This window comes from Cervus elaphus, chromosome 30, assembly GCF_910594005.1.
Source record: "Cervus elaphus chromosome 30, mCerEla1.1, whole genome shotgun sequence".
Lineage (NCBI taxonomy): Eukaryota > Metazoa > Chordata > Mammalia > Artiodactyla > Cervidae > Cervus > Cervus elaphus.
The window spans coordinates 17,617,257-17,643,818 of NC_057844.1; the positions used below are offsets into that span (position 1 = coordinate 17,617,257).

At 41.6% G+C, this 26,562-nt stretch overlaps 1 protein-coding gene across 1 annotated transcript in view; it reads right to left on the reverse strand.

Annotated features, from left to right (window-relative positions):
* Positions 1–1,307: 1,307 nt before the first annotated feature.
* The window catches only part of HTR2A (5-hydroxytryptamine receptor 2A), a 62,791-nt gene continuing 37,536 nt past the window's right edge, over positions 1,308–26,562 (reverse strand). The window contains exon 4 of the mRNA XM_043892250.1: positions 1,308–4,648. Coding sequence (XP_043748185.1) covers positions 3,849–4,648 — 800 coding nt within the window. The 3' untranslated portion in view covers positions 1,308–3,848. The remainder of the gene's footprint in view (positions 4,649–26,562) is intronic.

A 26,562-nucleotide genomic window follows, 5' to 3' on the forward strand; every position in this document is an offset into this window, starting at 1 on the left:
AGATGACCCAGGCTGGCACTCATCACTTTTGTTGCCAGCTCTGTGACCTTAAGGCACGTCACTAACCTCTCTGAATCTCAGTTTCTCCATCTGTGAAAGAGAGGGAGTAATAATACACACCTGTAGGCTTGTGATGTTTCCATCAGGTGAAGCAAGTGAAGCAAACAACTTACTGCCTGGCAGTGAGATAGGTTCTCAATACATGGAGCTGGAAATACCTGGAAAAGATCCTTGCTGTCCCAACTTCCCTTTCCCTACATTTAGAGGTGAATGATGAATCAGAGCAAATTTCCTGTCTATTCAATGATACAGCATCTCTACTTTAAATAATTCTTGAAACTAGCTTGTGTGAAAATGTGTGTGTGTGTGTGTGTGTGTATGTACCTATGAATGTCTTTGGGTACACCTGTATATGCGTACCCACAGGTGGGACCGGATATGGTGATGGAACATGGAGCATTTGTCTGCTACAGATAACTAGAAACTGGGCCGTCACCATAAATCTAACTCAAGCGGGAGGGTCCTAGCTCTTGTGACTGAGCTCCAGAAGCATAGGCTTTGTACTCTCAGAATGCCTGGATGGTACCTGGAGCTCCAAGCCTGATCACTTGCGAGGTTTCAGGCAACTCTGTTTAGCAGATACAGCTATAGACTCACAAAACTGCCTTTATTTTTGAGTATAGTTTATTTACAATTATTTATTCTTTCTCAAAATCGATTTAGCCTTGATTAAAATCATAACATAAAATAATCTTCACTCTGTGTGTTCCATATGGCATGGAATAATTTAACACTTTATAAATATGTTTCATTGATGCACAAGTGGAGAGGCACCCTTTGCAAAAGCAGTTACAGTGACTTAGTTGAATTTTTCTATGGTAGCACTTCAAAAAATGACCATGAGATGGTGCTGTGCCCAAGTAGATTAAGCATATTTTAAACAGGTTTCTCTAACTATGACACTTAATTCTTTTCTTCAAATGTGGAAGAATCTACCATTCAACTTAAAGTAAAATAAGATTGGTCACTCTACTTTAATATTGACTAGGAATGAGTCTTTTAATCACAAATCCATAAATAAGTCAAGGACTGTTTCACTGGAGTAAGAGGTATGTTAAAAAGCCTTACTGGGAATTGCCTGGGGGTCCAATGGTTAGGATTGCTGTGCTTTTGCTGCCAAGGGTGTGGGTCCAATCCCTGTTCAGGGAGCTAAGATCCTGCAAGCTGTGTGATGGGGCGGGGGGAAAAAAAAAAAAAAAAAACCCCACCCAAAAAACTTAGTAATCCGAAAATCCCCAGACTTAACAAAGAGCCCAAAATTACCATTTTATTTAGGATCAATCAAGTATGTAAAAGGAACATTGCTTTCATCACCCTCATAGAATTGTGTTAGTCTTCCCACAAAATTAGGTAAACTTCCAGTTTATTTAAAGAGCTGACACCTCTGTTACATTTTAATCTGCTTTGACAGCAATGGACGATCATAGAAATGTTAGAACATGAAATTCACATTTAAATTGACATGACACAAACATGCACATGTGTATATACTAAATGTTTTCAGTAATGACTCTTGCTTTCCTCCATATAAATATATAAATATTGAATAAAGTGCATGGGAACATGTCTGTACAAGTATACAGATACATGTTTGTCTATATACACTTGAAAGAATAATTATGGAGAGAAAAACATACACATTTGTAATATATATGTAGTCAAAAGACATATCAGACAGTATTTATGTTCATTCTGACCAAGATTGAGTATATGGGTGTAGAATCTGTAGTCTTTACTATATAATGAGATGTGCAGAGTTATAAACTAAGGCAAAATACATTAGAGCAGAGACTTTTAAACCTTTGTATCAGTTAGTATGGTATAATCATTAAAATAGTTCAGTTCAAATGGAGCCTAGGTATTAGCAGCTTACCATAAATTCTAGCTTTGAAAAAGACACCTTTCAATGTACTTAAAAGGACATAATTATTAATAGGATAGCCCTAGATGCATTTCCAAACTACACAATGGTATTTCCCACATTCTTTATTTTCAAATAGAGCTTTTTTTCCCCAAATGTCGTAGAGCAGAAAACTATTTTTGATTCATAGAGAGGCTTCAGTATTGTAATAACATATCTAACATCTGTTCCAATAAGAAAGTGCAGTTTAACTTAGAGTAATATAATATCAAGGTGAATTAACTGCTGTTCATCTCTGTCTCTTTAGCAAACTTTCCTACAAAATATTACATTACCACTTTTTTAGGGGTAGGGAGTCCAGCGTCAGTGAGTAATAAATGAGCTTGTTTTTCGGAAAGTGGAGCAAAAATTTCGCTCAATATTTGGTAGTCAGAGCTGGGGTCAAGGTTGAAGTGCGTATTCCTAAATTAATTTGCAGATTTTGACCTTCAGTGGTATTTTCTCCCCTCCTTCATTTGGTGGGTATTCATGGGCAGCCAGTCAGGAAACTAACTGAGAAGACGATCCTCAGAGCAGAAACAAACCTGTTTCTGAGCCAGATGAGAAGGAAATAAATTGAACTGGTTCTCTAAGTGTCTGTTAATTACTATTTTTGATAAGGACCATTGTAATTAGGTTATTTTTCTTTAAAGGCAAAGATCTTGTTTTAATTATTTTTATAACTTCATACCTAGGGTATTTCGTCACACGTAGTGTACACTCAATCACCAGTTGTGAATCCAAAACTGAGCAGTTTTAGTAAATAACATACATTGATCTGAAAGCATTGATTTACCTAATGGATGCCAACAGGAGGGTCACTGCATTTTACAGAGTTGTCCTAAGACCCCACGGACTGGCATGCTGCAGCCCACGGAGTCACAAAGAGTCGGACAAGACTGGGCAACTGAACAAACAAACCTAAGACTCTACGGCTGTCAGTAGCCAAAAAACCTGAGTTTGTTCCTCAATCCTGACAGTTACATCAATACTGCTTTACTGCTCAGAGGAGCGCATGCACGATGCAGTCATTAAAGGGCAAGATACCAAACACTTCTACGGTGCTGCTTAGGAGAAGCGAGTTCTAGAAATGTATCTGGTAATGTCTGATTATCCTTTTGATAGGTTCACCTAGTAGAGCAAACACCAAACAAGACTACATTGGAAATTCAGAATAAAGCACAAGTAGTAGAAGAGAAAGCAGCAATAGTTACTAAAAAACATTTAAAATCTTGTTCACTTCTGAGAATTAACTTGAAGTGCAGCAAATGCCAGCAGCTCTGTGAATATTTGAAAATGGCATCTATGGAAAAGCAGGAATGAAAAAGTTGTCAAGTATTTCTTTTAAGTATCATAGCAATACAGATTTCACAACACTGTCCTTAGTGTCTTTTTGTTGTTGTCATTCAAAATATGTATCATGGTAAGTTTTAAAGAGAATTTTTCTTTATGTAAGAGGCCATTATATGTAACCAATATTTCACTATTTAGAGCTATTTTTATTTACAGCAAAAGGTACCCAACTCATGCCATCAATTAACAACATAGCAGCAAGGTTTCCACTTGAAAATAGAAGATAATTTAGATTTATTTATGGCCTCATTGTAAATATACAATAAAAGCTAATTACTTTAAAGACACATCATTTACAATGTTAAAAATAATATCGTAAAGCTCACAGCTGAAATGCTGTCAGAATATTTTTGAAGTGCACGTTTTGTGGCATTGAACCCTGCTTTTCATTGACAGAATAAAATGAGGCATGTAGATATTATTGTTGGTTCCACTAGACTGGCCTAATTTTCTGCAGTCTCCCAGTTTTTTCCCCTCCCAGAGAGGGAAAGCGGACTCCGTGTTGCCCTCCATGGTTGCTATGGCAACCAGCCCATCAGACACAGCTAACCTTTTCATTCACTGTGTTGCTACTGTCTGCAGGAGCATCTTCTGAATGCTCTTTTCCTAGAGCAACCATAGTGCAGTCATTATCTGTCATCTTGTCATCTTTCTTCGAATTCTCTTTTGGTCCCATTTGGAGTTGACTGGACTTGTAGGCCAAGGCCGGAATAGTGTTCACTAAAATTAACTGCAATGGTTTTTTATTTTCCTTGTACTGACACTGAATATACCTGGAAAAGGCCGACCTATAGGTCTTATTGAACAGTGTATACACCAGCGGGTTGACTGCTGAGGAGAGGTAACCGATCCAAACGAACACGTTGAGCAGGGCTTCAATGACATCCCTGTTGCAGGACTCTTTGCAGATGACAGCCATTATGTTGGTGATGAAGAAGGGGCACCACATCACCACAAACAGGAAGAAGACGATGCCCAGCACCTTGCAAGCCTTCTGCTCGTTGCTGATGGACTGCATAGTCCTCCTGCCATAGGAGCCTGGCTCCCTGTGGATGGACCGCTGGAAGAGCTTTTCCGAAGACAGGGAGCTCTGAGGCAGGAAGCTGAAAGAAGCTAATTTGGTCCGTGTTCCAGGATCACTCACACACAAAGTGGCTTCTTTCTGGAGCGACTTGATGGTGAGAAAGTAGGTGATCACCATGATGGTTAAGGGAATGAAAAAGGCCACGAAAGAGCCAATGAGGACAAAGTTCTCATCCGCGAGTAAGCAACTCCCCTCCTTAAAGACTTTGGAATCATCCTGGAGCCCAAAGACTGGTATTGGCATGGATATACCTGGAGATGGACAGAAAATGAGCCACGATTATTAAGGAAGTGAGTATATGAAGGCAAGAGCATTACTGCCTAGTGGTGGCTGTTAGAACAATTCTATATCAGCGTTGTTTAAAAGCTTAAGATATACTTTCAAAGAGAATTAAAATTCCCTTGGACTTACTTATCTGTTTTATTAAGTATACATTACATAGTTCCTTATATTTATATTGTCCTACATAGACAATCCTTTACTTCTAAAGAAATGGCAATAAGTTAGCTTTTCTTATTCTATGTTTTTCTGATTATAACATTATACTTATTGATTGAAGAAGAAACAGGCTGAGACTGAGATATTAACTGAAGAAGAAACAGACTAAGACAAAAAAAAAATGACCAATGATGCCATCACTCAGAGATAATCATCATTAACAATTTGATGATGTTTATTTTAGATACACATACACACACCATGCACACACATTTAAAAACAAATTCAGATTCTATTTCATGTACAATTCTATAACTCTGTTTTTCACCTTATGCATCACGAGCATGATTTATACAAATAACTTCATAAAATTAAAAACTTAATGTATTTCTTTCTAGAAAATTAGGAAAATGAAAAAAAAAAGTAACAAGTTACGAATAATAACATGTATTCTTGCCAGTTGGGGCACCCATAATTTGTTTTTTCCATAGTTTTAGTTTTCCATTTACATGCATATGTAAATGTATATATATGCAGGCAATATTTTATGTATAGCTTTAAATCTCCTTTAATGTTAAATCATAAAACTGCATCTATTTTTAAGCATTTTTGAAAAATATGATTTTCCAATGTGAATTTAAAGTAACTTTAACCTGTTTTGATTCTTTTTTTTTTTTAAAGCTTTTTATTATGGTAAACTTCTGACATATACAAACACCACAACACAAAATCCAGCACAATGAGCCCATCACCCAGCTTCAACAATGGTCAGCTGGAGGCCGGTCTTGTTTCACCCATATCCCCACCTGCTGCAACCCTCCCATGTTATTTTGAAACAAATCCCAGACATCATATCTTTCAATATGTAAATATTTTAGTGTGTGTTTATAAAAGCCATGCACTCTTAAAAATCCTGATATTATCATGATACCATTCCCATTCCTACATAGAAATTTAATATTTCTCTAATAGTATTAAAGACAGAGTGGGTATCCACATTCATAGTGTCCCATAAAAGTTATTATATATTTTTTATAATAATTTTATAAGTAAAGCATTCAGAAGGGTGGATTACAAACAAATTAGCAGCCACGGGCTTTTCTTATTGACAAATATAAGATTTGGGGACAGAATGAGCCAAATATATGGGAATTTGAGTCCATGGTCAAGTTGCCTTGTCACTCAAACTTGGGGAACTTTTAGAGTTGTTAGGCTCAGGCAGAGGAGGAGCAGAGGGGATAAAGGCAACAGTTGGCCTCTAATGATGCTAGTTTCTCTCCCATGATGTTACGACCAGATGGCCACCACCATCACTGTACAATTTTGGGGAAGTGGGAATGTCTTCCTTTACTGGTCTGGGAATGGTCAGGCCCGGAAATCATGTGTTTGTCATAAAGGAAGAATCAGGATGATGCAGAAAGAATCAAATATTCTTTTTTTCTCTCTTTTTCTTAGTTGTTTTATTTTTGGCTGTGCTGGGTCTTCATTGCTTTGCCTGGGCTTTCTCTGGTTGCAGCGGGCGGGGGCTACTCTTTGTTGCGGTGCACAGGCTTCTCATTTCAGGGCCTCCCTTGCTGTGGAGCGCAGGCTCTAGGTGAGTGGGCTTCAGTAGTTGGGGCACACAGATTCGGTAGTTGTGGCTCATCGACCCTAGAGCGCCAGCTCAGTAGTTGTACACGGGCTTAGTTGCTCTGCATATATGGAATCTTCCCGGAACAGGGATGTAGCCCGTGTTGCTGGCTTTGGCAGGCGGATTCCCATCCACTGCGCCACCAGGGAAGTCCTCAAATGCTCTTTATAACTTAGTTTAAGGTTGCTTCCTTCGTGAAGGGTAGAAACCACAGCAGCACCCCGGAGAAAGTCAGCAAAAAGTTTCTATCTCCTGCCCATGTTTTCGGCTCCTTCAGAACTGTATAACAGGGGGTGCCCTGGTCCTTGCTTCTGACCACCATTTAGAGTCTAAAAAGCAGTCACAAACCAGCCAACAACAGTTTCATTCTCTCACTATCCATGAAAAACTTCCGTTGAGTTCATCTCCATCCAACCAGGGATCGGACTGTCCTAACCTCACGTCACCTCACACTGGCCATCCTTGCAAGGAGGGTACATCAGCTTGAGTTATTGCAATGCTGGATGCAAATCTTCCTCAGTGACATTGGCCCTTATGGTCACAGGCTGAACTGACAGTACCTGCGACTTGTCTGTGCAAGGCCATCCCAGGATTCTTGGAAGGTGGAGATAAATGACATCAGAACTATTCTTAAGGACACTCGATGTGCTTGATGACTCTTCATTTCCTTCATTCCTCTCTGTCCCTGGCCTGTTTCTGGGAACATGCTGTGGGCCAAGAAGAGATGGAAGAAATGTGGCTCCAACAGGAACATCCTCTGAGATTTTGGATACCTACCAGTTTTGCTTATCCTTCAAAAAACTCTTTTTTAGAAAAAAATACTTATTTTTAATTGGAGGATAATGGCTTTACAATATTGTGTTGCTCTCTGTCATACATCAACGTGAATCAGCCATAGGCATACGTATGTCCCCTCCCTCTTGAACCTCCCTCCCACCTCCCACCCCATCCTACCCCTCTAGATCGTCACAGGGCGTCGGGTTTGCGCGCTCTGTGCCATGCAGCAAATTCCCACGGCGATCTATTTTACACTTGGTAATGTATGTGTTCCATGCTACTCCCTCAATTCGTCTGACCCTCTTTCCCTCACTGTGTCCACAAGTCTGTTCTCTCTGTCTGTGTCTCCATTGCTCCCCTGCAAGTTGAGATGCAGTTTCTACGAAGAGTGTTTTGTTTTTCTAGGTGTTTGCACTATCTATAGGAGGTGTTTCCTGTATTAATCTACATGATCTTTGTTAGTGTAGTTGTTCACTACTTAGAATGGATGCAACCAACATGCTTCCATGGATGTGGTGAGGATAACATGAACCAAAGATGCAGAGTACCCAGGATAGTGTTCAGTGCAAAGTAGATGTCCTACCAATGGGATGTAAACACAACAGCAGGCTTTCCCCAGGATTATTCAGATTAAATACATTCACTTGATTCTTCTCTAATTTTGTCATATTTTGCTTTGCTTGTATATTCTGAACTTCAGTGTATGAAAAAGTGAAAGCTGCTCAGTAGTATCCGATTCTTTGTGACTTCTTGGACTATATAGTCCATGGAATTCTCCAGGCCAGAATACTGGAGTGGGTAGCCTTTCCCTTCTCCAGGGGATCTCCCCAACCCAGGGGTTGAACCTAGGTCTCCCGCATTGCAGGTGGATTCTTTACCAGCTGAGCTACCAGGGAACCCCAAGACTACTGGAGAGGGTAACCTATCTCTTCTTCAGCAGATTTTCCCGACCCAGGAATTGAACCAGGGTCTTCTGCATTGCAGGCGGATTCTTTACCAACTGAGCTATCAAGGAAGCCCACTTTAATGTATAGTAGATCTTAAATCTAAAGAAGTTAAAAAGACTTTCGGCTATTGGCTCTATAGTTAATAAATAATGATGTAATTATTATCTTCTGCCAGGGTGACAAAGGGTCTCAATCAATTTTAATTTTGTCCAGCTAGAACTGTTGATTGCTTCTCTGATGTGATGAATTACAGCCATTATGATTTGTCATAATACACAAACAAAATACCAACCATCCAAAAAAAGTGTATGGTTTTGTTATTCAACTCTTAGCTGTGCATTTTCCTGATTAATACAGAGGAAGTCACCATCTTGAGAGCCTCTTGACCTATTTGTTTGTGACCTGGTAATTTATGTAAGTGGCAGTTCTCAATTAACCAGAATATAGGATTGCTTGAGACCAAATTCTTCAATCATTTGGAATTCAGATGTGTGTCCTTGTTTGGGGAGAAGACATTTTCTCTCTCTCTCTCTCTCTCATACACACACCCTTCCAGAATAGCCCAACTTCTGTGGTCAGGGAGGGAGAGGAATGATCACAGAAGCCGAGATTCCCCCATTAGCTGTCTGGGGTGAAGAGCTACTGTAAAGTGGGTGGGGCAAGAGGCACATGTAAGTCATCCACTCGGGGGACCTTGGTTAGGAGGGACAGAATGAAGCTGCTTAGGTCTTTAAATGGCCATTCCTCTTTACAAGAAACAAAAACACCTTGAATGTTCTCATGTACCATTCTTTTCAGGGCCTCACTCATAGTAGATGGTAAACAAGGGTTTAGGGAGAAACTAACTATACAGTTAAAGTAATAGTCTGTAAAAGAGGGGGAGGAATTTTACGTCAAAGAAGCAGAACACTCAGAGAGACTTTGTGGATACAATAAACAATTCAAAATCGCTCCTACCGAGAGAGGAAGCTGCTGGCAGACAGCCAAGACTGTGGTCAGAGCCATCTACAGTGCTTTAATTTTCTGGTTGCTTTGTTTGATAATAGCTGCTTTTGAAGACCTGAGATCTCCTCTCACTTGAAATTTCTGCACATAACGCATTTTCCTTTATGAACAAACAGACAGTAGTTTGAGCTACTCTGCATTTTAATATATTTTTCTGAGGAGTGGAAAACAGCAAACGAAATTCAGTATCAGTATCAGATCCTCCTTGCGCATTGCTTATTTCTTTTTATTAAGACTAAGACAATGAAGTGAATAGGAACCTTAGACACCCAGGAACATGAAGGCTTTGGTTGGTGATCTTTCTTTTAGGGTAACCCTGTTTAGAATCTGCATGTTAAGTTTGCCCCTCTGGTTAACATCTTACCACAGTCAGGGTGAATGGCCTCAACACTGCAGCACTGACTGTGAAAAGCAAGCTTTATTCTCAGTCCCAGATTTTTATACTTTAATATCTTGGGACTGAAGGTATTTCTGAGACAGTGTTTCCTTGTGAAATAAGGAGCAGAGATTCTCTGATAGGGAGCCAGTGGGAATGCCCAGGGCCTCAAAGACCAAATTTTGGTTCATAGGTTTCTTCCTCCTGGTACTACTCTTCCTTTGCATTTTAACACATGATGAGTTTTTTTTTTTTTAAGTAACAGGAATGGATTTACTAGCAGTTTGACATAAAGCACCACAAATGAAAACTGCAGGCTATTCATTATACAGTAGGGAGAGAGAGGTTGAATATATAGGCCAACCTGGGCTGGTACTTACCATCCTTCTGGTACAGAGCTTCTAATATAGCTCTGAGTCTGCTCAAGAGTTGCTGAATTCCTTATAAATTGATGATCTGCTGACAAAGGCAGGTGTACATAATAGTGAAAGCCAGATATGCGTATCAGTTACCCAGGAAATTGTATGTTTCTTCTTAGATAAATTCTGAATTTCTCTTTTTCTGCCCCTAAATAATCTTATTTATTTATTTATTTTTGGCTGTGCTTGGTCTTAACTGCTGCTTGGGCTTTTCCCTACTTGTAGCATGCAGGGGCTACACCCTAGTTGCCATACACGAGTACATTGTGGTGGCTTCTCTTGCGGTTGGCAGAGCACAGGCTCCGAGGCTCCTGGGCTTCAGTAGTTGCAGCACGTGGACTCAGCAATTGTGGTTCCTGGGCTCTGGAGCACAGGTTCAACAGTTGGGGCATGTGGGATCCTCACAGGTCAGGGATCGAACCCATGTCTCCTGCGTTGGCAGGCAGATTTCCTTACCACTGAGCCACCAGGGAAGCCCCCTGCATATCTCTAATAATAAACTAGCTTTTCAAAGTAGTTTTACAGTTATTCATTTACTCAAAATTGATTTTATTTTTACAAAATTGTAAAAATGTCATCCACACTGCCCTATAGGCAGATAAACATTTTGCTTTATAGAAAAACTGAGGTTTAGCAAGCTTAGGTACTTTGTTTAGAATCACACAGCAATTTAGGGGCAAAATCAAGACCCAGTCTTAGGTTTTTCAGTTCTTACGGTTGATTTTTTTTACTTGCTTATTTGTTCCTTTTATGGTAGTTATAACAGTCTATGACTGTATCAGAGGTTCTTAACATTGGTTGTAGGAACACAGTGATAGCCTAAAATTTGCAAAATGTGTGTATATGTAGATTGTTTTAGAGAAGATAGAGCCTTCATCAGATTATCAGAAAAGTTTCTGCTCCCAAGGCTGTTAATAACCCCTGAATTGTATCAGTGCCCTACCTACAGAATACACACACAATCCCCAATGGTCCTCTGTACCTTGATGCTTTCTTTTTCATTCTTTAATCTCAAAGTCGAAACTTTCTCTAATGAGACATTATCTTTGAGGCCAGACAGATATTTTAAAACTGAAATCCTTATAATCAACACCTAGTTTCTTTTTTATATTGCAGTTATTCTCAACCTCATGTGCATATTAGAATTACCTGGGGAGCTTTTGAAAATTTCTTTGCCTGGGCTCCATTCCCAGAAGTTCTGACGTTAGTACTTTGAACAATACTAATGCTCAGGTCCTGCTGGGACATTATTATTAAAACAAAAGAACACCTAGCTGATCTTAATCTACAACCGGTGTCAAGAACCCAAGATGTATAGGATTAAAAGTGCAGTAAAAAGTGATGATCATGAAATAAAAACCAAATCAAGTAAAATTTAACAATTCTGCCCTTTGCCTTCATTAAATAAATCTATTAATTTTCCAGCAGACTCAGGCCAACTTCCTGCAGCAAACAGCAAGGCAACGTGGAGAATTGATGGAGAGGAAAAGAAACCTGCCCTTTATCCCTCCATCTTGAGCAGTAGTTAATTGGGGGAGAAAAGTGTTGAGTGAGGTTATTATGTTAAGCCCCAAGTCTTTGTTGCGATTCTTTAACTATTATGACTAAATGTCCAAAAAGCCTTTCAAGCTTGTATTCTGCCCCAGTCCATATACAATTCTTGCAACAAATGCTCCAAGTCTGCTTGCGGTACATGCAGTTTTGCACTCACCGCCCAAGCTGGTGGCCTTGGTTCCCTGTCCTTGCTTCCTAGAAAGGTGACCTCTTGCTCTTCTGACCCTCACTCCTTTTCCATTGTGTTTATAGCCCAGAAGTTGTGCTTTTTTAAATTTAATTTTTATTTTATGTTGGTGTACAGTTGATTTAGGGCTTCCCAGGTGGTTCAGTGGTAAAGTATCTGCCTGCCAATGCAAGAGACGTGAGTTCGATCCCTGGGTCGGGAAGATCCCCTGGAGCTGGAAATGGCAACCCACTCCAGTATCCTTGCCTGTGAAGAAATCCCATGGACAGAGGAGCCTGGTGGGCTATAGTTCATCGGGTTCAAAGAGTCAGACACAACTGGGCAACTAAGCAACCACCACATAGTAACTAAGTATACAGCTAAAGTGCTTTAGTTATACATATACATATGTCCATTCCTTTTCAGATTCTTCTCCTGTGTAGGTTATTACAGAATACTGAGTAGCAGTCCCCGTGCTATACAGTAGGTCCTTATTGATGATCTGTTCTATATCATCGTGTATATATAGTAGTGTATATATGTTAATCCCAAACTCTTGATTTACCCCCCACCATCACCCCCAATGAAGTTGTGCTTTAAATGTGATCATCTTGCACTGAAAGATCAAGAGATTGCATTCTGACTTGTTGAAGGTGTATTTTCAGCTGTGGATAGGATACCTGGAAGTCCATCCAGGTACCTCATCCCAGGCAGATCAGTATCTATCCACCACTTTCTTCACCTGACCATATGTCATGAAGCCCAGATAGAATCTGAATGATATGATGGAATTTGAAAAAAATGATCAGAGTCCCATTTTCCTGGTGAAATCACAACAGAGAAACTTTTCAAATTCTTTCATTCAACTTGTCATCTGTATTGATAATAATAAGTGGACATCACATTAGCCATCAATGGAAAAGTGTCATTTTCTAGACTGCATATTTAGCCATGTGCTCAAGAGCAAAGGTTTATTTACAAAATTTCATCTCTGCCCAACACGCGTCTTTGAAGAACTATATCTTTTCTTCCATGTGTTTAAAAAGGGATAGATTTTGGAGTGATCCCTCCTGAAAGCTTGAAAAATGAATCTCACATGTGACAACTCATTTCAGGGCCTCTGGGCTTAGAAGGCGTGTGCAGAAACAGTGTCCCTAATGCTTGAGCCCACTCTATGAGATCTCTGTGATCTGGTTTTAATGTCATTATTCACCTTTCTGGATTCTGACACAGCCATGTGGTGTTCTCTGTCCTCTTTACGTCATATCTTGAACTGCTCAGGAGGGTATTACATGCGGCTTGACTCTTCAGCTAGTAGGTCTGCCTGCTCCCACCTGCGTTTCCTTCCAGTGGCATACCTGGGGCATGGCGGTGTCCCGCTGCTGGAGCAAGTGGTCCCATTCTGTGTACCTGCAGTACTTCGGAGGGTTACCTCTTAATCCAAGCTCACCTTGTGGAAATACAGAAGTGCATAGCAGGAGAGACTCCTGAGGGCACAGGCCTTGGAAAGAAGCGCATTGTAGGAGAGAAATACTGAGAATATCTGGGGATGCAGAGCAGAGAGGAATGTGGTATCTATAGCCCATTGGGTTGTTCCTAAAAGCCTTGAGCACCTTGGGGGAAGGAAGATGCTCTGTACGCAGAATCTAGGAGGTACGGTCTCACTTCTCCATTTTGCCCCAGATCAGTTCCAATCAGTTCCAATGCCACTCCCTCCCCTGAAATGCTCTGCCAGCTCCTGGGGGGCTCTAGAATTTCTCTGTAGCAAGGACCTGGGATGGCAGTTGACAAGGCGACTTGTCTTATGGCTACATTTGTTTTTACTTTGACTGTATGATGAGTTGGGGGTGATCTGGAGTCTGTAGATGGAGATCATGTTCCCAGACCATAGTCTACATTTCTTTTAAGACATATCTCATGACACCATCCTTTCAAGACACCCCTGGTAAAAAGCCTTCCTCTAATTATTTTTCTCTAAGATAAGAACCCATTTCCTTTACTCTATAGACATTTATGTATGCATGCGTGCTCAATTGCTTCAGCTGTGTCCAACTCTTTGCGACCCCTTGGACTGTAGCCTGGCAGGCTCCTCTGTCCATTTGATTCTCTAGCCAAGAATACTTGAGTGGATTGCCTTGCCCTCCTCCAGTGGGTCATCCTGACTCAGGGATCGGACTCAGGTCTCTGCATCTCCAGCATTGCTATAGACCTTCATCACCTCCATAAATCATTTATATTGAGCTCACCCACCCTTCTAATGCCTTAGAATTTTTCTCTAGAATTGCCATTTCAACCATGAAATGATCATCTCATTATGATAATCGATTATGTGACATCGATTCTTTTACTTATTGCAGGTTCCTCCAGTAGCTAATGCAGCGCTGCTCATACTTGGGTCTGGGCAAATGCTTGTGGGACTGATTGAGTAAGTGAATGTAAAGAGGAGAGAAGATGAGGAATTACAAAGGTAAATTATAATAATACTTCTTATAGACATAATTTGAATTTACTGGGTTATTTCATAATGTTATCCTTCATTTTTGCCAGAAAAATACAATAAATGAGCTTACCAGTTAGCCACCTAGGGCAGAGAGAGGGAAATCAGATAATTATGGGATCCTTAACTTGTGTATACTTTCTGAGAAAACTACATAGAGGATTAACCTGCATATGAGCTGACCATCTGAACAGCTAAAATCACAGGGAAAAGATGCTGTGAAATGCAGTGTCTGAGGAAGAATCAGGAGACCTGGGTTTATTCCTGTCTGTTCTGATTCATAACCTAGATCTAGGGTTGTTGTTTTTCTCAAAGTTCTCCGTCAGGTAAATTACACAGGTACATATTAGGAAACTAGAGACAGTGAGGAAAACACAGAATAAGGCATCACAAGACACAGGTTTGCATCCTAACTCTGTCAGTCACACGCTGGGTGACCTTAGACTGCTTAATTGTAAAGCCTCCCTCTGTAAGGTGGAGATAATAAAAAGAAGACTTCCCTAACTAACTTACCTATAGGGTCTTGGTGAGAAAACAACAAGGTAATGTGTCTGAATTATCTTGTAAACTTTTAAGATGGCAGTTATTATAATGTCCTTGGCACTATGCTTGACTCTGTGAGTACCACAGAAGAACTTTAAGAACCTTTGTGAAGCCTAAGATCTTGCAGGGAAAACGAAATAGACACAGGTGATCTAGAAAGACAGCAGTGCAATATTTAAAATGGGTAACCCACAAAGTCCTACTGTGTAGCACAGGGAACTCTACTCAATATTATGTGGCAGCCTGGATGGGAGGGGAGTTTGCGTGAGAATGGATACATGTATCTGTATGACTGAGTCCCTTTGCTATCCACTTGAAACTATCACAATATCGTTATTTGGCTATGTGTATGCACTCAGTCGTGTCCGACCCTGCAACCCCATGAACCGTAGCCTGCCAGGCTCCTCTGTCCACGGAATTTTCCAGGCAAGAATACTTGAGGTTATTTGGCTATACTCCAATGAAAATAAAAAGTTAAAAAAATAAAATTAAATAAATAAACAAGAAGATAGCAGTGTAGGATAGAATGAGACCAAGAGGAGAAATAGGTGATGTGGACAAACACTCCTACACGATGTCAGAATGTGATGGTCATTGGGGGTTAGCGTCTCTGGGAAAGAGTTGTGTAGGAGACTGTGTGGTTAAGCTGGGTTTCGTGGGTGAACAGACTCTGGACAGGGGTCAAGTCCGAAGGTAGAGGGGCAGGTATACTATTGCTGAAGGTATACTTCAGCAAAAGGTATACTATTGCTGACCAGGCAGGGCTGTCGTCCACCTGCCAGGGTGCACTTGCCAGTGCTGAGTTCAGCTGTGCTTGGCATGCAACTGTAGACTCAGGAGCAAGGGCACGTTTTTATCAGTGACAAGAAGCAGCTCCTTTCTCTGTGATAGCAGCCTATTTTAGTCATTCATCCAGTGATCAAAGATTAATTGAACATATGGAGAACTAGGTACTTTAGGAACTGACAGGAAGAAGGTGCTTAAGTCTATAATCACTGCAGTTCAAGACTTCTGCCTGTCATTCATGAACTCATCAATCCAAATCAAGACTAGGGAGGAAGAGCATACAGAGGCATAAGCAGAAAATCTAGGTTTAGCCCTGGCATCAAATTGTTAAAATGCAGACAAGGTAAATCTTGATATATTTTTAAGGTAGGTATAATGCAGGATGGTTCCAAATAGGAAAAGGAGTATGTCACGGCTGTATATTGTCCCTCTGCTTATTTAACTTATATGCAGAGTACATCATGAGAAACGCTGGGCTGGAAGAAGCACAGCTGGAACCAAGATTGCCGGGAGAAATAACCTTAGATATGCAGATGACACCACCCTTATGGCAGAAAGTGAAGAGGAACTAAAAAGCCTCTTGATGAAAGTGAAAGAGGAGAGTGAAAAAGTTGGCTTAAAGCTCAACACTCAGAAAACTAAGATCATGGCATCTGGTTCCATCACCTCATGGGAAATAGATGGGGAAACAGTGGAAAGTGTCAGACTTTATTTTTTTGGGCTCCAAAATCACTGCAGATGGTGATTGCAGCCATGAAATTAAAAGATGCTTACTCCTTGGAAGGAAAGTTATGACTAACCTTCATAGCATATTAAAATGCAGAGACATTACTTTGCCAGCAAAGGTCCGCCTAGTCAAGGCTATAGTTTTTCCAGTGGTCATGTATGGATGTGAGAGTTGGACTGTGAAGAAAGCTGAGCACCGAAGAATTGATGCTTTTGAACTGTGGTGTTGGAGAAGACTCTTGAGAGTCCCTTGGACTGCAAGGAGATCCAACCAGTCCATCCTAAAGGAGATCAGTCCTGGGTGTTCATTGGAAGGACTGATGTTGAAGCTGAAACTCCAGTACTCTGGCCACCTCATGCGAAGAGTTGACTCATTGGAAAAGACCCTAATGCTGGGAAGGATTGAGGGCAGGAGGAGAAGGGGACGACAGGGGATGAGATGGCTGGATGGCATCACCAACTCGATGGACATGAGTTTGGGTAAACTCTGGGAGTTGGTGATTGACAGGGAGGCCTGGCGTGCTGCAATTCATGGGGTCACAAAGAGTTGGACACGACTGAGCGACTGAACTGAACTGAACCGAATGCAGGATGGTGGGCTTCCCAGGTGGATAAGTGGTAAAGAATCTGCCTGCCAATGCAGGAGATGCAGGTTTGATCCCTGGGTAGGGAAGATACCATGGAGAAGGAAATGACAACCCCCTCCAATATTCTTGCCTGGAAAATCCCATGGACAGAGGAACCTGGTGGGCTACAGTCCACGGGGTCACAAAAGAGTCAGATGCCACTTTGCGAGTTACCAACAACAACAACAATGCAGGATGGCAGTTGGCAAATATTCTGGTCTCAAGACTCTTTCACATGTTGAAAAATTATTAGGGACTCCAAAGAGGTTTTGTTTCTGTGGGTTATATCTATAAATACTTGTTGTGTTAGAAAAGAAAGCTGAGAACACTTAAAATAATACTTTACCAATCCATTTTAAAACAAAACTAATAACTCATTACATATTAACATAAATAACATTTTTATGAAAAATAATTATGTTTTCCAGAAGAAAACAGTGAGAAGAATGGCACTGTTTTGCAGTTTTGGAAATTTCTTTTATGTCTGACTTAATGAAAGACAGCTGGATTCTCACATATGCTTCTGCTTCAGCCTGTTACATCACATGGCATGTATCCTTTGGAAAATTCCACTGCACCCTCATAAAACAATGAAAGGGAAAAGAGAAAACGACACCTTATTTTCCCCAACTTTATCAAGATATATGACATATACCACTGTGTAAGTGTAAGGTCTATAATGTGATGATTTGATACACATGCACTTTGCAAAATGTTTACCACAATAAGGTTGGTTAACATATCCTTTATCTCATGAAACTATCATTTTTTTTTTGTTGGTACAGTAAGAACAGTAAAGCTTTGTGCTCTTAGTAACTTTCAAATATACAATATGGTATTGTTAACTACAGTCACCATGCTGTACCTTAGGTCCCCAGAACTTATTCATCTTATAACTGGAAGTTTGTACTCTCATTTCCCCCAACCCTCAGCCCCTGGTAATGATCATTCTGATCTGTTTGTAAAAGTTCAGTGATTTTAGATCCTACATGTAAGTGAGATCATACACTATGTGTCTTTCTCTGCCAGACATTCACTTAGCATAATGCCTTCAAGGTCCATCCATGTTGTCACAGAAGGCAGGATTTCATCTTTTTTATGGCTGAGCAATATTCCCTCTGTATCTATACACACCGCATTTTCTTTATCCATTCATCAATGGACCCTTAAGTGTTTCCATATCTTGGCTATTGTGAATAATGCTGCAAACAACATGGGGGTATAGACATTTCTTCAAGACAGTGATCTCGTTTCTTTTGGATATAACGATAACAATGTTGAAGATGATGATGATGTTGGTGATGATAATAGTATTAGCTTGCTAGACTTCCTGAAAGTGTCCCAGAGATCCCTGGAACCCACACTGAAAACCACTGATAGAGAAGAAAAAGCCACCAACTTCGACTCAGAAAACAGGATCCCCTGTGGCCTTAAGCAAACCACTTAATCCATCTGAGCTTTTTCTCCCATAAAAGGGGGGATTATTTAATAGTATCCCCATTAAAGAATTCTCATGAGGACTATAAATGAGAGTTGCTGTACTCTTGGTAGTAAATATTAGGTCTTAACTTGTTAAGTCTTGTTCTGTCTAGCAGACAGAAATAACAGAAAAATGTTCAACAGCCTTTCTTAATGTACAGAGTCCTTCATTCTATCTGAAAATCTCTGCCGTGGCTGAAACACCAAGGTTTCATTGCAGACCTGGTGTGATGAGGAAACTTCTGCTGTTTTCCTTGTCCACTGAGTGTCAGAGCTTCCTGCTTCGTCAATGTCACATCTCTACCAGGGACTCAGTTCTGCTGCCACTGGGAACCTGACGCCTCAGCTACCTCCATGCTGGCAAAGACATTCTGTTTTTTTCACTTTGCTCTTATCCATATCACAGTTTTGCCAAATGCTGCTCTTTGGAGGAACCTTGGCCATGAGTCAATGTCTGACCGGCAAGGAAGGCTGGGAATTTGAGTTCTGCCTCTTGGGAATTTCTCCAAATACAGAAAGGTTTGTTGGAAGAGATGACCAGCTATGACTATGCCAGATACCCATTTCACCGGACCTAGCTATGGTGCGATTTGCAGCTGTTGTCACTGGGCTAGGGGCAGGGAAATGTCTTTTTCAAAGATGACAGTGCTGGAATTCCTGGCCTTTTGCTACTTTCCTTTTCCTTCCTGTGATTGTCCTCGCTCTCTGTCATCCCTGCAGTCAGCATATGCTCAAATACTTAATACATAGATCAATCTGGAAGTTACATACCAATAGGTGTGAACTTGAATGTGTAGGGGACTGGTGTAGTCATATAACTGAGTTCTGTGTTGGAGTATAAGAGGATGGAAGAGTGGTGCTTGGTAAGCTGAACAGTGTCTAAGGATGATCAGGTTCAATTAAGAAAAAGACACACTGTGCAAGCCAAACAAAACATCTGTGCGCCAGACCAATTTTTAATTATTCAATTAGCTTGGCACAGGTTTGGAGCTTTAAAAAGTTTTCTTTTTTTTGCATTGTGTATTCGCCCTGCCCCGATAGCTGCTGCATCTCCTGTTGGTGGGAAAAAAAGTTTTAAAGTGTTTTTAAGTGGATCCTTCTTTACACACATCTCTCATAGGTTTCTCATCTTGCCATGTTCTTGGGGTCACTGTCCATATACTGATAAACTGACATTGTTTCTGCCAGAAGCCTCAGACACATTTTAATTTGGTTATTAAGTCCTCTGATCAAGCAGGGTCTTTCTCAGTGTGGGTGGCAGACACACTCCCCTTGGACACAGATCAATGCAATAGCCACACAGATAGATAAACTCTTGTTCTGACAGTGTCCCTGGAGGAGGGGGACACAGAAAGTCACCAACTAGTGACCCCCTTTTCTAACTTAAGCTACCCTTCTGTATCTCCCTCCTGTCTTAGCCACTCTCTCCTTGAACTGCTAGGTTTGTAGAGCTTTGTAGCTTCCCATTCTTTTATCAAAAACCCATCAGGGAAGATCCCCTGGAGGAGGAAATGACAATCCACTTTAGTATTCTTGCCTGGGAAATCCCTAGGACAGAGTAACCTGGTGGGCTATGGTCCACCACGTCAGAAAGAGTCAGACACGACTGAAGTGACTGAGCATGCAGGCATGCACTGGTTGGCCAAGACCTCTAAACTTCCCATCCGGTTTAAGGAAGCCTGAGATGAAGAACTTTGGGTTTTGATTTCTCCCAGACTGTATTTTCAGTGAGTGATAATAAAATTGCTACTCAGTAAGATTTCATTTATTCTAACTTCTACAAAGTTATGTTGTTCAGTTGCTAAGTTGTGTCCAACTCTTTGCAACCCCATGGACTGCAACACGCCAGGCTTCCCTGTCCTTCACTATCTCCCCAAGTTTGCTCAATCTCATGTCTATTGTGTCGAAGATGCCATCCAACCATCTCACCCTCTGTCACCCCCTTCTCCTCCTGCCTTCAATCATTTCCAGTATCAGGGTCTTTTCCAATGAATCAGCTCTTTGCATCAGGTGGTCAAAGTATTGGAGCTTCAGCTTCAGCATCAGTCCTTCCAGTGAATATTCAGGTTGATTTCCTTTGGGATTGACTGGTTTGATCTCCTTGCTGTCCAAGGGATTCTCAAGAGTCCACACCATAATTTGAAAGCATCAATTCTTTGGCACTAAGCTGTCTTTATGGTCCAAGATGTTACATGTTAAAACTGAAACTCTTAGAATAAGTCAGACCAGAAGAATAGTCTCATATAGATAACTTCCATACCATGGAAACAGGGACTTCTGAAAAATTGCTCAGTTGTCCTCTTAGTTTTGGGCTTCCCTGACAGCTCAGTTGGTAAAGAATCCGCCAGCAATGCAGGAGACCCTGGTTCAATTCCTGGGTCAGGAAGATCTGCTGGAGAAGGGACAGGCTACCCACTCCAGTATTCTTGGGCCTCCTTTGTGGCTTAGCTGGTAAAGAATCTGCCTGCAATGTGAGAGACCTGGATTCAAACCCTGTGTTGGGACGATCCCCTGGAGAAGGGAAAGGCTACCCACTCCAGTATTCTGGCCTGGAGAATTCCACGGACTGTATAGAACATGGGGTCACAAAGAGTCAGACAAGACTGAGCAACTTTCATTTTCACTTCTCCACTTAGTTTGAAAGGGTAGGATGGTTTCAGACTAAGTGGGTGAGAGACCCTCCTTTTAACAACCTTTTGGACATGTGGAATAGTGGTGGATCTGGCCAAGTAAACTGTGAACTTCTTAATTATATGTTCATCACTTTTCTAAACTTTGTGACAGTAGCAGAGACATGGTTTAACTAACTCCAGCCCACTAAAGATTTGCACTGAAACATTTTGTGGGGGACAGAATAATGATGCCCTGAAACGTTCACATCTAACTCCTGGAACCTGAATATGTTGTTTCACAGTGAAAGGGAGTTAAGGTTGCAGGTGAGCATTAAGGATGCCAGTCAGCTGACCTTCAGCCAGGGTGAGAGTCCCGGTTCATTCAGGTGGGCTCACTGTAATCACAGGAGCCTTTAAAGTGGAAGAGAGGGGGGGGAGGGTCAGATCAGAGCGATCAGGTCTTTGAAGAAGGCCTCCGTTGGCCTCTGGAAGCTGGAAGGGTTGAGGTGATACTTTGTCCCCGAGCTCCCTGAAGGAATGTGGCCCTGCTGATGCCTTGACTTGGTCCGGTAAGACCTATTTTAGACTTCTACCTGAAACTGGAAGTAATATATTCATGTGTTTCTTTAAAAATCTGACCAAAGTGTTGCTCAGTTGTGACAATTGTTACTGCTGCCCCAGAAAAGGATACACGTTGCCTGGAGTGGTTCCTGCTCGGATATTTGGGTATTGCTGCAGGTCGGCACATTCAGGGAGACGGTCGGGGGTGGGAAGCTCTCCAGGTTATGAACACAGCCTTTGTGCACAGCCCTCCCTGCCCTCAGTGTTTTAGTGGCATTGCTTTGGTGCGTTTGGAGCAGGATTCAACTGATGAATCCTTCAAAACTTCATGAGTTTTGGTGCTCATCTAGGCTCCTGTGTTAATTTTTAAACTCTCCTGTGCGGAAGAAAACTATTCCAGAATATGAAGAGCGGCCTTGCTTTTCACCTTTATTTATGCTATTAAAGTGCCATTCGCAGCTGTGGTCATGGGGGGTGAAATAAACAGGCAGGAGGCTGGGGTTGGGAAGCTGTACCTTCTGTCCTGGGTCCTTCCTCTTCCTCAGACTAGCCATGGGTGTGATGGATTTTGCTCTCCCTGACAACAGCTTTGTCAAGTCCCTCCAATCCTTTTGATCTTTGAATTGAAACTGTGGGTTTAATTTAGGGGAAAACTAGAATCTTAAGTTGTGTGATTAACAATGTCAAATTATCCCAATATGAACACATTACATATCTTTTTAACTGGTTGTCTTATTATTTTCTCATAATAGTGTAAGGCTTTTTTATTTTTTCATAAAGTTCTTAAGGATTCTTATGTTACTGCTTTTTTTTTTTTTGGCCCATATCCATCTGCGTGGTTGCTGTTGTTCCTTTGGTATGCTATGTTACCTCTGAATTATTGAGTAAAGGTTGGGGGACGCAGTCCCTTTATAGGATTGCTTCTCATAGGCCGAAGTATCTTTTGTTTGAGTCTGTGCTGCACCTGATGGAGACACCAGGAGAGGGGGTTACACAGCTCACGCCCTAGCCCATACGCCTCCTGGTGATTTCAGTTGGGGAGGAAGAAGGACTTTAGTGCAGAGAATCTCTAGTATTAAAATGTGTGCCCAAAGTCCCCCTGTTTGTCCATATCCTGCCTGGGTGCCTCTAACAGCACCTGCGTGGGCTGCTGACCTTGCTCACGCTTCCCTGGCCCTCGGGCTGGGAGGAGCAGGAGGAGAGAAAGCTCAGGGACCAGCTGACCGCTCCCCTGCTTCTCCCGTGCTCTCGTTCAATGTTCTCAACCTTGGGGCACGTTAAAAACATCTCAGAGCTTTAAAACACTGACACCCCGGCTGAGCCTATAGTCTGACTTCGAGCCCCAGGTGAGGCCTGGGACAGAAGATTTTAAAACCCCACAGGTGATTCTCATGTGCTGTGGAGGCCAGGCTCTGCAGCCCCAGCCCTGGTTGGCCCGAACAAGCCCACTGGCTGGAGAAGGCGCCGGCGGAGGTTGCAGTTTCTTTGCTTTGCCTGGTCACCAGGGAAGCAGCCCCTGCCCAGGGTGGTGGGGAGACCCTAAGGGGGGCCTCTGCCCCGTCTGTGGCTCTGGCTGCTTTCCTGTCTAGATCATGTGTCTCCCATGTGTGGACCTGATAACCTGTTTTCCTAAAGGTTTGCCATAGCTTCTATGCTAGTCCTCAGATTCATGAATAACCTTCGTCTGTTAGGCTGAGAAGAGAGTCTCCAGTTTCAAAGGGTCTGCCTTTGTAACAGCACCTTGAGGCTCTTCTTTACTTTTACACCTGGAAGAACAAAGGGGAACCAGCCTGAGAGACTAAGCTAGATGGGCTGTGGTCATCAGGACCACGTGTATTTTCCTATCAGATTTGGGGGGGGGGGTGGTATCTCAGGACTCTGGATACAGTGTCAAGTCTGGGATTTGATTCATTTTTCTTTTTATTTTGGCTGTGCTGAGTCTTCGTTGCTGCCTGAACATTTCTCTAGTTGCAGCCAAGGTGAGAGGGGGCTACTCTCCGGTTGTGGTGTGTGGGCTTCTCATTGCAGTGGCTTCTCTTGTTGCGGAGCTCAGGCTGCAGGGCACATGGACCTCAGTAGTTGGGGTGTACGGGCTTAGTTGCCCTACAGTATGTGGGATCTCCCTGGCCGGATCGAACCCATGTCTCCTGCATTGGCAGGTGGATTCTTTACCACTGAGCCCCCAGAGGAGTCCTGGGATTTGAATCTTACCTAACAAGTTTATCCCTCAGAGTTGTGAGGATTTAATGAGAAAAAGTGGAAAGACCCTCCCTCCCCGGCAGTGTCATCTTTCAGGAGATGGCCACAGATGTCAGCTGAACTTGAACTCCTGGGTGTGACGAGGACAGAAACATTAACTAATGTGTTAAAGGAGGATCAGTGCTCTGAGAATAAGAGAATCCTCGAGTAGGTGGTGTTACAAATGGCTTAGGTGTTTCTCGGTGGCTGTGAGTCATACCTTTAGTGTTCGCTTTTGTTAGGATTGCTTATTAGATTTTGTTAGAATTTAGTTAATTAGACTTTTTCGTTAGCTTACAAGAAGGCACATAATAGAACTTGCAGAACTATTTAGAAGCAAAATAGAAATAAGCTATTTAGCTTATTTCAGGCTTGTACTGGCTCGAGGCAGACGCTGCTAGAGTTGACTTTTATTGTCAGGACTTCCAATAAGTGGTGGTTTTTCTTTTCTTTTTTTGAACCTCTATTAGAATAAAATATCACTATTCCAGGTCTGACCCTACTTCAGCTCTATCTAGGCTTTGTCCAGGGATTTTATGGTATACATCACTAATAAGAGAAGTCAGCAGAGACTCCTAGGTTCAGGTATGTGATCATAAAATTAACATTAGATAACACTCTAGGGAAAAATAGATCAGGGCCTCTGGTCAAGTGATCATAGATTACCTTCTGCCTCCCTGCCGCTCCCCCACCTGCTGCCACCTGCCCCTGTTATAAGGTTATGAGTTAAAGAGTGTTTCTGGGAAATAAGCTGAAGTCCTAATTTGCAGTATTTGTGAACATGACCTTCTTTGAAAATAGACTTCCTTGATGATCAAGTTCAAAGAAGGTCATTAGAATAAGCCCTATGTCTAATCCTGTATGTCTGACCTTATGGAAAGGGGAAGTTAGGATGCAGAGACAGACACAGGGATGAAGCTACATGAAGGTTAAGGTAAAGATTGGGTGGGACATCTACCAAAACAAAGAATAAATGTGATTATCAGCAAACCACCAGAAGCTGGGAGAGAGGCATAGAACAGACTCTCCCCCACGGCCTTCGAAAGGAGCCAGTCCCTGCCCAGGCCTTTATTTTGGACTGCTAGCCTCCAGAACTGTGAAACAAATGTATTTAAGTCACCAGTTTGTGGCACTTTGGTATGGCAGCCTAGAAAAGTAATATACCCCTTTACCTTCACTCTGCCTCCTGGGAGCAGTGATGCTATGGATTGGCTAGGTTCAGGACACTCATTGAATTATTAGGTTGAAGCCTGAAAATGTTGCTATTTAGCCATCTTTGATCTTCAGAAAGGTCAGTGTCACATGATCCAACATAGAACATTCTTTTTGTGTTTGTGTGTGTGAGACCCCTAAATAAACCTCATTAGGGTGGTATGGAAGGTTGTCTTTCCCTTGTCTGGAATGGGAAGGGGCTCCCTACTGTGGGTATCCTGGCCACTTTTTTCTTTGGCTTTTTCCTTATGATATTGGTTGCTCTCTATTCCATATAGACAGACAAACTATAACTGGGTACAGAACCGCAAAGCTTGTTTTCCCTAAAAACATCTGAAGTTGGAGACCTTTTAGTGTTCTGAAGGGCCTATGAAAATTATAAGATGATCCAAAATTATAAAAAATGATCCAAAATACAAATATGTAACCTTTCAAAATAAACACCTAGTGTCTATACAATGTAACCTCTAACTATCAGTGCTGAGCTGGCTACCTAGCTGCATTAATATGCCACACTGAACAAAACTGACATATTTAAGATTATGTGGATGGAGTCTCTAAAAATAAGTCACCAAAAGTCTTAAACAACCCTGGGCTCTGGGGAACAAGGGTCTTTCCTCTAGTCACCATCGTCTTATTCCTACAACTTGTTCCTTGCTGGTATATTTCTTGACATTCAAGATAAGAGATTGGACTTTAGGGCAAAAGAGGGTAGAACAAAGCAATCTTTTGTCCTGCTTCATCTCTGGTTATAAATTTCTCTTGGAAAAATGATAGTGTTCTGAGTAATGGGTTAAGAACAAGACTCAGGCATTTGTGTCCTACCAATATGATTCTTATCCTCCTTGTAAAAGTACTCAATTTGAATTGTTCTTCTCTATAAAAATCTCTCATTAAAATAAAACAGTAATCCCTCATGGCTTTCTAATCAACCTAATATGTGATTTAGAAAGGACTTGAAATAAAGTTGTACCTAGTGTTTGCATTTATCGTCCAGTGAACTCTTAATAAACCTTATTACTTAACCTCTCTTTTTCCCAATCAAGACAGATAGGAAGTAAAGATGTAAGAATGTTACTTCAGTCACTATGAACCTTGTGAAACTGAAGGTAAAAATTGCAGGGTTCTGAACAGAAATGAGTCTTCTAAATGGATGTGGGGCTTGGCTATCCTTCAGCCTTAGTAATATAGATCTTTTATGTGAATACAGGGGCTTCCCTGATAGCTCAGTTGGTAAAGAATCTGATTCCTGGGTTGGGAAGATCCACTGGAGAAGGGATAGGCTACCCACTCCAATATTTTTGGGCTTCCCTTGTGGCTTGGGTTAGGTTTAGGGTGAATGCAGATCTTATAAATACCTTAAAATTGGTAAAAGGTAAGATCAGCTTGCCTTTCTCTAGTAGAACCTCTTCAACTCTTAGTACAAAGTATTGGGGTGAATGGGGCTTGTATGGTGGTTCATATGGAAGCACTCAGAAAGTATTGGGTTGGTCAAAAAGTTGCTTGGGTTTTTCACAAGACGGCATGGAAAAACCCAAACGAACTTTTTGGTCAACCCAATACTTACATCCTG